At 45.1% G+C, this 11960-nt stretch overlaps 1 protein-coding gene across 2 annotated transcripts in view; it reads left to right on the top strand.

Annotated features, from left to right (window-relative positions):
* The first annotated feature begins 673 nt into the window (after positions 1-673).
* EZR (ezrin) overlaps positions 674-11960 on the top strand; it is a 64603-nt gene continuing 53316 nt past the window's right edge. The window contains exons 1-2 of one of the 2 annotated variants that reach the window (XM_040429239.1): positions 674-787; positions 1765-1847. In XM_040429239.1, coding sequence (XP_040285173.1) covers positions 1836-1847 — 12 coding nt within the window. In that variant the 5' untranslated portion in view covers positions 674-787; positions 1765-1835. Of the gene's footprint in view, positions 788-1058; positions 1183-1764; positions 1848-11960 lie in introns of those variants that run through there. The other variant, XM_040429240.1, reaches the window with a different exon arrangement.

Below are 11960 nucleotides of genomic sequence, written 5' to 3'. Positions count from 1 at the left end.
AAATACTAAAGGTGGCCCCGGTTTTGTAGTCAGGTCCAAATTGATGGAAGGCAGGACCAGCAATACCATATTGTGGCATGTTATACCACCCCAACAAAGCCAAATACCACAGTCCATCACAAAATACTGCCAGCAGCACAAGATTCATTCCCAAAAACTTTTCACTGGCCGGATGTGAGGAGGGCTCAGGCGGCCCCCTGGGCATCGGCCCACCAAGAAATTTCCCTGTAAGGTCTATGGCCACAATCCGCCCCTGAATGTGAAATATCTTCTCTCATGCCCAAGTACATGTCTGGTAGTTTATCCTTCAAGTGCATAGATCTGGGGGTACACTGCCAATTGTAGCTGTCTTGGGACCACTTCTTCAGGGGGTCACTGTGGCGGGCAATGTTCTGGTGGCTGGAGGCAGTATATGGACATGTGAGGACATTGGCACGTGTAAAATACATATGGAGATTCTGGGGGAAGGTGCAGTGTGTAACAGGTGAGTCTGTATTCTGTAGCCAGTCTGCCTATGTGGCACTGCCCACAAATAACTTTCCATACTGGTCAGTACCATCCAATGATGTCACTGCCTCCCATGACAATATATTGCTGGCTTTGCTATGGCTTCTCGCTGTGGTGACGTGTGGGACTAGAGGGCGAGGCAGGTAGAGTGACACCAGGTCGCTGCTGAGGGAGGGCAGAGGGAGGGACGTGCAGCACTAAGTTTGCCAGTCAGCAGCCATATTGCAGTAAAGGAGCACCCGGGGAGAGCAGGGCACCTCGGGCAGTGGCTGGCAGAAGGGTAAGTGCCTGTATCCCGATATTCCCCCGCTGGTGACAGCAGGTGGTAGCCGGGTTTAGTCTTCTCATGTACTACAACTCCCAGCTGTGTGAGGAGCTGCACATGGATGTGATTTCCTCGCTGGAACTAACAGGTGGACATGGTGCCGTGTATGCTGCAGCAGCGCCTGGCACCCTGACTACATACCCACCGTGTGCACAGGGCATGGCAGGCCTCCGACACTCCAAAGTTGGAAAGTGGCAGAACAAGTTGCTAGTCAGACAAGTAGAGGTGGGGCTGCTGAGGCACGGAGCCTCCATTACACACAGCACTGCCTCGCCGTGAACCCTGCCTAAAATGAGGGTCATTCACCTAGTCGCCACGTAGTTTGTGTGACAGGCAGGTCAGTCAGCGAGGTAAGTACCGGCACATGGATACACCTTGTGGCACTGAGAAGAAAAGTGCCATTTTGTTGCAACTGGATTTGTCTGTGCTATTAATATAGGGAAAAATGATAGCGCAGAGGCTGTAAAGATTCTCCCCATGCTGGCTAATACCACATCACCCCCAAAATGGAACTGCACCCCCTTTCCATGACTGGTAATAGGAATGGGGCACCAGTTATTCACTTGCTTTGCCATAGTTTTGCCCCAGGACTTTTGGTGGAGGTCTTTTGGTTCCTATAAGGGTGGATGTTCATGTGAATTATGATGGCACCAACCTGGGCAGGTAGCAGGACTTGCCATATATATATATAATGTTGGTGAATGTGAACGCTGAGGCACTGGATCTGATCCGCCTGCTGGGTGTGGTGGAAATGACCTTTCCCAGGTTGTAGTTGGGCTTTCTGCTCCGTCTTACTGACTTGTTCTGATTCACAGCGGCTTCCTATAATAATCCCTGCATCCTGTATGGCAGGGACACAGCGCGTCATCGTGGTCTTGGAATAGTCGCTTACATTTTCTGTCCTAATTTTAGTCCCTTTTTTTTTTTTCCAGGACGCAGTGAAATATTGATCTTGGAATATTTTTTTTCATTCTGGTAAAAGACTTTTGAGAAAGAACCAACCATGCCAAAACCGGTAAGTCTGCATGATGTCACCTAATGACTTCTCAGTGTTTTTGTAATATCATCTGCTCAGATATAATAAGATCTAACAACTTATCGATAGATGAAGAGCTCAGGGCCATTATATTAACTACATGGGTGTGACTGCTGCTGGCGACAAATCTATTCATTTTATTGGAACTTTATGCGTACTTAAAAAGGTCCTCCACCTTCATAACTGGAGGTAAACTACTGGACCGCCCCAAGGCATTATGCACTCGATTGTATGTATTTTGAGATCCGCAAAATATGGATATTGTCTGTGTTGCATCCACATTTTTTGCGGACCCGTTGTTATATTCTTTTGCTGAATTAATATATGGATGTGGAAAGCACCTGGATTATAAAAAATCTGCAAAAAGATAGGATAGGTCTGCAAAATGCAGACCATGGACCTAGTCAATTGGTTCACATAAAAAAAAAAAAGCAGAATACACCCGAACCACATCAGTATTTTGCCGTTCCACGGATTGTGGACCGCGGAACTGACTTTAGATAGATCCTGGTATTGATACATCAGTACCTGTATTAGCGATTTACGGTGGCAGCTAGAAAACTAGAAATATTTCTGCATGTGGACTTGTGGGGAGGCCGGGAAGTATACCATCTACAGTGGCATGCTCAACCTGCGGCCCTCCAGATGTTGCAAAACTACATATCCCATCATGCCCTGCTGTAGTCTGATAGCTGTAAGCTGTCCGGGCATGCTGGGAGTTGTAGTTTTGCAACAGCTGGAGGGCCGAAGGTTGGGTATCCCTGATTATGGGGGGTGGCAACTAAAAGTGAATGTCCCCAGTAGCAGTGATTTAAAATGCTCTCCTTTCAAAAGTATCATTTTTAAAAAATAGTTGATTTCCTTAAAATACAAGATATTGGTTGCCTATGACGTACTAAGAATATTTGGCTGTATCGTGTCTGTGTTCAGGTACGGCTACACAGAGGACATTACCAAAGCAGGATTGCTTTGTGACTCCCCAAATACATTTTGGCACTTTTGCATTAAACAACGTAACATTTACGGTATATTTTACCTCTTAGGGCTCATGCACACGAACATATTTTATTTCTGTGTCCGTTTTTTTTTTTTGCGGACCGTATGCGGAACCATTCACTTCAATGGGTTCGTAAAAAAAACGGAAGTTACGCCTTGTGCATTCCGTTTCCGTATGTCTGTATTTCCGTTCCGCAAAAAAATAGAACATGTCCTATTATTGTCCGCATTACGGACAAGGATAGGACTGTTCTATTAGGGGCCAGCTGTTCCGTTCCGCAAAATACGGAATGCACACGGATGTCATTCGTATTTTTTGCAGATCAGTTTTTTGCGGACCGCAAAATACATACGGTCGTGTGCAAGAGCCTTTAAACTTATGACATCCGTAGGCCATCAGTTTTTTTTGCGGATCCATTGTAACAATGCCTAAAAACGGACAAGAATAGGACATGTTCTATTTTTTTTTGCGGGGCTACGGAATGGACATACGGATGCAGACAATACCGTGTGAATGGGTCCGCATCCTATCCGCAAAAAAAACTGAACGAACGCGGAAACAAACAACGTTCGAGTGCATGAGGCCTTAATTTGAGTATGATGAATCTCTGTTGCACAAAATAAGGTGTAACTGTAAAGCACCCTCCCCTGGTTCCTATGATCCTCCCCTGTTCAGGACACAGTGCTTGGTTTCATGCCTCAAGCCATGGTTTCTGGGTAAAAAATTGGAAAGATGAAAGCAATTGGAAGCTTGTGTAATCAATCAGTGGATCTGAATGGGGAGGTGACAGTGACTTGCGATTGGCGGAGCTGGGCTCAGATGCCACCTCCGTTCCCTCATTGTGTAGTGTTTCCTGTACAGACGAGCCCATCTAGTTACTAAATCTGACGTCTATAGAGGGCTGTTCTCTCTACTGTTGTACCCCTCCAAGTCCTCTATTTAGTGCTGTAATGCTGGTGTTAAGTTGTTACCTTGTGTCTTGATATCTTTGTCTTGTCACACACCATTATGCATTATATATAAGTGTGAAGTTTGTGGGCACAGAAAAAGGCATGGCTCTACTTCCAGTTGACCCCCATACATGCTGGACCGAGTTTTATCTAAAGCAGGGGTGCACAACCATTTCTGGTTGGGGGCCACATTGTCAGCCTGAACCAATTCTAAGGGCCGAAAATAAAACTTAAAGGGGTATTACTAACTGAAATACTATATTTATGGCATATTGAACATAGCGCATATATCATAAATGTCTAGTTGCACTTCTAGTACTCCCACCTAATGGGGAAATACATGAAAGATCCATGTGAGCAGCCACAAGACATAGACATACATGTCTGTTACCAGATGGTTGGGGCCACACAGAATGGTATCGAGGGCCGCATGTGGCTCCCGGGCCGCAGGTTGTGTACCCCTGATCTAAAGTATATGGGTGGTGTCACACACAGCCAAAGGCAGAAGTGGGGATAAGAAATATGAAGGAAGGAATTCTACATCTCCTTGCTAGAAAACTGTCACAAAGCTGTGTGTGATGCCACCGTAAAGGGGTTGTTCCCAGATTTAACTCTGGATAGGCGATACGTGCCTCATTATTGGTGGGAGTTGGACTGCTGAGACCCCCACCAATCTTAAGAACGGGGGTCCTGTGTCCTCCCATATGAATGCAGAGGCCATCAAGCATATGCACTGTCGCGCCAACATGTCTTAGGACTGCTGGAGACGGCGCGGTTCTCTGCCATCTCCAGCATTCGCAAAAGAATGGCACGCATTATGCAGGCTTACAGGAAGGGTGGGCAACACTGTAGTCCAATACTTGTGATGTGGGACCCCCACCCATCAGATACCTATCCTGTGGATCAGGTAGAAGGAAACCCGATAGCCTTGAGACCACTTTAGTTATTTTCATCCACTCCAACATAGTTTAGTTTTTACCATTTAATCCCCTTTGTATGTGCTCATAGAGGACATCACCCCAGACAATGAGCGCTGACATATAACTCATTTCCTCAACAATAGCTTGATCTGGTAGCCTGAATGTTATCGGGGTTAGCAAGCTCACACAATGCCGCTGTCATCACAATAAGAGTTACGATCGCATGCTGACCAGGGTGGAATTAGTTGGAGACAATGGCATAGTCCAGCAATTACATATAGTCACAAGACCTAGCAATAAAAAGTCATGTTCTAGTAATGGGGCGGCGTGCCAAGTGGCCCATTGTCTGGGGGGCTGTGCTGTGGTATGGCTTTGATACTGTACAGTGATATATACCCATCCACCATGACATGAAAACCACAGAGAGGTGAAATGGCTGAGCAGTGCATGTACCTTATTCATTTCTCTGTAATCGTAGATCACAATGGCAGTACTGACACACGTGGCGTAAATGACGTGTGCAGTGCAGAGGGTGAAATCTGCAGCCTTCCAGTAAGGATTTCTGTAATAAAATGTCTGGATTTTGCCACTCTCTTTTTTAGTATCTACTTGCATTCTCCATAGTGGTAAGAGCAATTCTGAAGTATCTTTTCTTAGAACTCTATGTTGTGCTGTTCCTCTTTTATTCCTTCTGAAAATGTATGAATAAATTGTCAACTGAGCGTTACCATTCCACTTGTCAATGGTGTGTGTTCTTGCACTGTCTGGTATTGTTCTCACTGATTGGACAGTGGAAGACTGTGTAGGGACACCCCCCATCTGGTAACACCCAGTTCTCAAGTAAATCATACATTTCTAGGAAATGTAATAGAGGATCGATGCAACACAGAGCTATGGGAACAGATGCTTCAGAATTGTTACCTCACTTTAGGGGAATAAAAAATTCCTTCCCGACTCCAATCAGAATAACTCCCTGGATCAACGACCCCTCTCTAGTAGCTATAGCCTGTAATATTATGACGCTCCAGAAATACATCCAGGCCCCTCTTGAATTCCTTTATTGTACTCACCATCAGCACCTCCTCAGGCAGAGAGTTCCATAGTCTCACTGCTCTTACCGTAAAGAATCCTCTTCTATGTTTGTGTACAAACCTTCTTTCCTCCAGACGCAGAGGATGTCCTGTGTTCCAGGATCACTTGTAATGAATGTGTTAATTCACTTCTAAACCATTCCATATATCATTTGAAGCTTTTCTAAGCCTCTTGTTATGTACTAGCCCAGAGAGGTAGCCCCTGGATATAATCGTATGGTACAGTTGTGCTGTAGGCTTTGCTGCATGAATTGCTACTGGTTCTGTGCCAGCTGTGGTACTGCCGTTGTTGCAGTTTTCAGACATGTAGCACAAATATGGATAAACCCATATGGAAATGTAAGTATTTGTGAAGGCTAAAGCTGCCTACACGCTGCGAGGAGCAGCTGATTGGCGGGAAGAAACCATTTCTTTCCAAAAATTGGCCACTGCATTTACATGCAGCGATCGCCTCCACAGTATGAGGACGAGTGATGGCTGCTGCTATCGCATGTCCCCATACAGAATCATTGCTCCTGGGCAGCAGCTTCCTGTTTAGACAGCATAATCTGCAGCCCAGGAACGATAATTGAGATGTCCGCATCTTAGATCATTTCACCCAATGAACGTGTGTTTCGCTCATTCATTGGGTTATATGCGGCACCCTTACACGGGCCGAATATCAGGAATGAGCGTTGGAATGCTTGTTCCAGATAATCAGCCCAAACATCGGGCTGTGTAACTGTAGCTTAAGGCCAGTTTCAGAAGAGCGAGTTGTCTGCTCCTGTAACAGAAGCTCATGCTCGACATCAGCTGTAATGAATAGTACTGACCGCATTACAATGATTTATAACGCTGTGTGTCCCTGCCCAACATCAGCTGCAATGAATTGTACTCACATAATGCATTCATTACAGCTGATGTGGGCAGGGACACACAGGATTATAAATCATTATAATGTGGTCGGGACTAGGGCTGAAACGATTACTTGATTGAATCGAGTAATTCAACACAAACTCCTCAATGCAAATTTTTTGCATAGAAGATTCATTTGTGTCATGTGACCATGGAGCAGGAGTGAAGCGCTTGCTATTACTCACCGCTCCGTGGTCACCCAGCGGCCCACACCACGCTGCACTTTCCTCCTGACACATCGTCAAGACATAGTGCATGCTTACGTGCACTATAACCTGACGGTGTGTGATGTCAGTTCGACAGTGCAGTGGCGCACCTACAGGAGAGGTAAGTATTTTATTTCACTGGCGCTGAGCACATGGCTAGGAGGGAGAGATGGTGGCGCTGGGGGGCAAGCTGGTGGCATTGGGGCACAGCTGATGGAACTAGGGGGGAGCCTGATGGCATGGGGGAACCTAATGGCATGGGGGGGGGGCAGCTGATTGGACGGGGGGGGCTGATGAGTTTTTATAAAGAAAATCGTTCTTTTAATTAGTTAATTGCAAAAATAGTCGATAGCTGCGACCCTAGTTAGTACCATTCATTACAGCTGATGTCGGGTAGGGACACTGCGTTATAAATCATTATAATGCGGTCAGTACCATTTATTACAGCTGATGTCGGGCAGGGACACACAGCGTTATAAATCATTATAATGCGGTCAGTACCATTCATTACAGCTGATGTCGGGTAGGGACACAGCGTTATAAATCATTATAATGCGGTCAGTACCATTTATTACAGCTGATGTCGGGCAGGGACACACAGCGTTATAAATCATTATAATGCGGTCAGTACCATTTATTACAGCTGATGTCGGGCAGGGACACACAGTGTTATAAATCATTATAATGCGGTCAGTACAATTCATTACAGCTGATGTCGGGCAGGGACACACAGCCTTATAAATCATTATAATGCGGTCAGTACCATTTATTACAGCTGATGTCGGGCAGGGACACACAGTGTTATAAATCATTATAATGCGGTCAGTACAATTCATTACAGCTGATGTCGGGCAGGGACACACAGCCTTATAAATCATTATAATGCCGTCAGTACCATTTATTACAGCTGATGTCGGGCAGGGACAGGAGCACAGTTTGACCAGGAAATCATACTCCCACGCAGAGTGTGCGTCCTGCAGACAACTCGCTCGTCATAAACTGGCCTAAAGATTCTTTTATATGGACTGATAATCAGGCATTTGTAGCAATATAATTGTCCTGTGTAAAAGGTGGCCATATACATTAGATAGAAGTCGGTTAATGGTTGAAGAAACCATCATCTGGTGAACGTTCGCTTCACAAACACGGCCATATACCCTGTAGTCCCTAATGGCCGTTGCAGTTGTTCCGACTGGCCGTACATGTTCACTGAAAGTGGGCGACGGGAGAAAGATCTTTCTAGGAAAGTTATTTTCAAAGCATTTTTTTCATTTGACTGTTGGATGAAAATGTGAAAGCCCGACAACGTGTTTTCAGACAATAATGGTCTGCCATTGGTCGGCTAAAATGATCGTTCGTTGTTAAATTTTGAACGACGTACGTTTGTTTTGGTAGAAATAGTCGATTTTAAGGAACTTTAGACTAATATGTATGGCCACCTATAAAAGTGCCGGCAATCACCCGTTCATTGGATGATCGTGTCTTTCAGCTGACACCTAAAGGCACCTGCCACAATACAGATTTTTAACCTGAAAATCTGCATGAAATCCGAATAAAAAACTGAAATCCACACTATTTATCTCGGTTTTATTGCAGATTTTCTGTTTATGATCTCTTTAGTGATTGCTCGTCCAAATACAGTAGAGGTGATTGCTGCCTGTAAATTTATCCCTCACCTCCGCTGACGGTCAGGCGCTTATTGGGAACGTTTGGGTTATTCCCAATAATTGTCTGAAACGTTGGTCCATGTAAAAAGAACCTAAAGAAAAAGTAGCTTATGTAGAAAAAGGGTTTGCTAATGTGTGGTTTTCCAGGCTACATCCTAGCAAGACAGCTTATGGGGAACAAAGACTTACATGTTTTGATCTTGTTAATAGGATTAAGGGTTGTTGCTAGGGGCCTGACAGACTGCAGTCAAAGGCTGGTCTGTTCTGAGTGGCGTTTTAATACCCGTCTTGTAGTGTCTGATCAGCCAGACACCGTCCAAGACCTAGAAGTCTAATTAATGCTGACAATGAAAATCACAGCCATAGAAGATGCCTTCCATAAGTGGTCCAGAAGATGCTGCGGTACACTAAAGAGCGTTTTCATATGCATTCTCTGATGCAGACAGATAGTTTTTGCCTGTTTTTACCTTTTTTTCCGTGGACAGGCAATGAGAGCTTTCTTAGACATCAGTAGAAAACAACCCAAAAGTCAGATGTCAGCAGGAAATTTCTAGTCACGTTGGCTACCTTGTTCCTGTGATAGTGATGGGTATAATAGAACAGTTTACATGTAGTGAGGACAATGCCTGATTCTGAGGGCAGAGAAATGGGCCAGTATAGTGGAGATAGTAGGCCAGAAATACGTATAAGGGCTTGTTCACACAAACGTATGGGTTCCGTTCCGTGCATTGGGGCCGCAAATCGCTCCGCAATGAACGTAGAACGTTCGTGAGGCCTCCGGGACGGATCCAGACCCATTCAACTTGATTGGGTTCGCATCCCTCCATTCCGCAAAAAGATAGGACTTGTTCTATCTTTGTACGGAACGGAAGCCCACAGAAGCACTCTATAGTGCTTCCGTGGGTTTCGGTTCCGTGCTTCCGTTCCGCACCGCTCCGCATTTCTGGATTTGCGGACCTATTCAAGTGAATAGGTCCGCATCCATGATGTGGAATGCACACGGAACGGTGTCCGTTTATTGCGGATCCTCATATGTGGTCCGCAATACGACAACGGAACCCATATGTTCGTGTGAACAAGCCCTAACATTGAACATCAGCAGCTGGGGTCATGGGCTACTATGGGATCCAAGCCTATATGAGTCACAAGAGTTAATAGAAAAATCATTTCAAATCAGTACAACTGGTATAAGGGCGGTGTCACACAGCTTCTTGTGGCCAGACGCGGGTTGGAAGAGAAGGAGAAATAGAAAGGAAGGATTTATGTCTCCTTCCTGCTGGATCTACCTCTGGCTTTGGCTCAAAAAACTGCCACTAAAAGCTGTGGGACACCGCCCTTATCCTGCATTTACAGACATTTATCAGGCTTTTTCTTATATTAGAACTCCAAACGTGTGCCAGCAAGCAGATGGGAGTACATGCAATGAAGAAATTGTATGTTGTGTGTCTGAGTACAGCGCACGTTTCCCGTCCTGTTCTACTAGAATCATCTTATTAGAGCAATGACTATTGGGCCTCATGAACGCAATGGTATTTTTCTGTACCAGTCACACATCTATTTTATTAATTGTGCCTGATCGGTGAAGCTCTCCGCAGGTTCTGTTTTTGTCCATTTTTATGGATGAGAATAGCCGTTTTTGCAGACTGAAAATTGGACAAAGCTTTCCCAAAGGAGCTGTCATGCTATGGACAACTAAGGCTACTTTCACACTAGCGTTCGGGGCTCCGCTTGTGAGCTCCGTTTGAAGGCTCTCACAAGCGGCCCCGAACGGATCCGTCCAGCCCTAATGCATTCTGAGTGGAGGCAGATCCGCTCAGAATGCCTCAGTCTGGCACCGTTTGTCCTCCGCTCCGCTCAGCAGGCGGACACCTGAACGCAGCTTGCAGCGTTCGAGTGTCCGCCTGGCCGTGCGGAGGCAAACGGATCCGTCCAGACTTACAATGTAAGTCAATGGGGACGGATCCGTTTGAAGTTGACACAGTATGGCTCAATTTTCAAACGGATCCGTCCCCCATTGACTTTCAATGTAAAGTCAAAACGGATCCGTTTGCATTATCATGTTCATGGTAATGCAAACGAATCCGTTCTGAACGGATCTAAGCGTTTGCATTATAGGAGCGGATCCGTCTGTGCAGACCCCAGACGGACCCGCTCTGAACGCAAGTGTGAAAGTAGCCTTAGCCGGTTCTACTTTACACCAGTTTGATAAAGGACTCCATTAATGTATATTTAGGGTTAATTTTTTATTTTTTTATACTTAATTATAGGAGCCTATCTGGAGATAGGATGTAAGGAGCCAATGTTTTTTTTACAAGCATTATATTCCACATTTATGGTAGTTACATCAATTATGGGGGGTACACACCGTCAGTAGATGAATTTGTGAAAATAAAATCCCCACTTTATGTGCTGGTTCAGGCTCTGCCATCCACTCATGGTTAGTACACGATGAGGGTCATTTCTAAAAGACCATAGTATTAAATCTGTTGCATTTTATGCTCTCCATAGGCCAGAACAGAAATCTATTCCGGCCAGGAACAGGACATGGAGCTCCTGCCTGTGGGATGCCCCCTCCTGCCCACACCTCACCAACTTTTTTTTTTTTATGTGTAGGGTGTTGGAAAAAGAAAAAATGACACTTGCGACAAAATCTCCCCATCTCCTTCCCATCACTTGTGTGGTAGCTTTCTGGCTGTTTCCACGTTACTCCATTTTGCTAATGTTAGTAGGAAAGGGAGAAAAACAAAATCCGTTAACTTCCACAGCGCATTTTTTTTAAATATTTTCAGTATTTTGCATCAGTATTTGTAAGCCAAAACTGAACCTACACAGAAAAGGTATAATGGAAAATGTGCACGTCTAATGCAAAACACTGACTAAAGTGTCCTAAGTTTAACCATCTTCAGCCCAATAGCGAGTGCATAGACCGCCTCTAGGGTATGAGGCCATTGATGATGCCTGCATTATAGTCATGTACTGATGTCTTGAGTATCTCTGTTTGCGGGTAAGTCTAGACTGCACTTCTTGTTAAATAATGTTAAAATACCACAATAGCAGGAGCGTTATACCCAAAGAAGTGCAACCCATAGTTCCATATAATTTAATATCACATGTAAATTATTAAACAATAACTGTGTAAGGGCTCATGTCCACAAACATGTGCCAGCCGTACCCGCATTGGCTGTGTGCGCACCATATCCCAGATGCGGACCCATTCGCTTGAATGCTTCCACAATCCAGAAGATACGGAGTGGAAGGCCACAGAAGCACACGGAAGCACTATGCATTTTGGTCTGTGTCTCCACACTGCGAAAAATAGAACATGCTCTATCTTTTCGGCAGTGTGGACAGATCGTGGACCCATTCA

The sequence above is a fragment of the Bufo bufo genome, chromosome 4 (assembly GCF_905171765.1).
Source record: "Bufo bufo chromosome 4, aBufBuf1.1, whole genome shotgun sequence".
Lineage (NCBI taxonomy): Eukaryota > Metazoa > Chordata > Amphibia > Anura > Bufonidae > Bufo > Bufo bufo.
The sequence above is the reverse complement of the archived record's forward strand: the minus strand, read 5'-3'. Positions and strand labels throughout refer to the sequence as shown.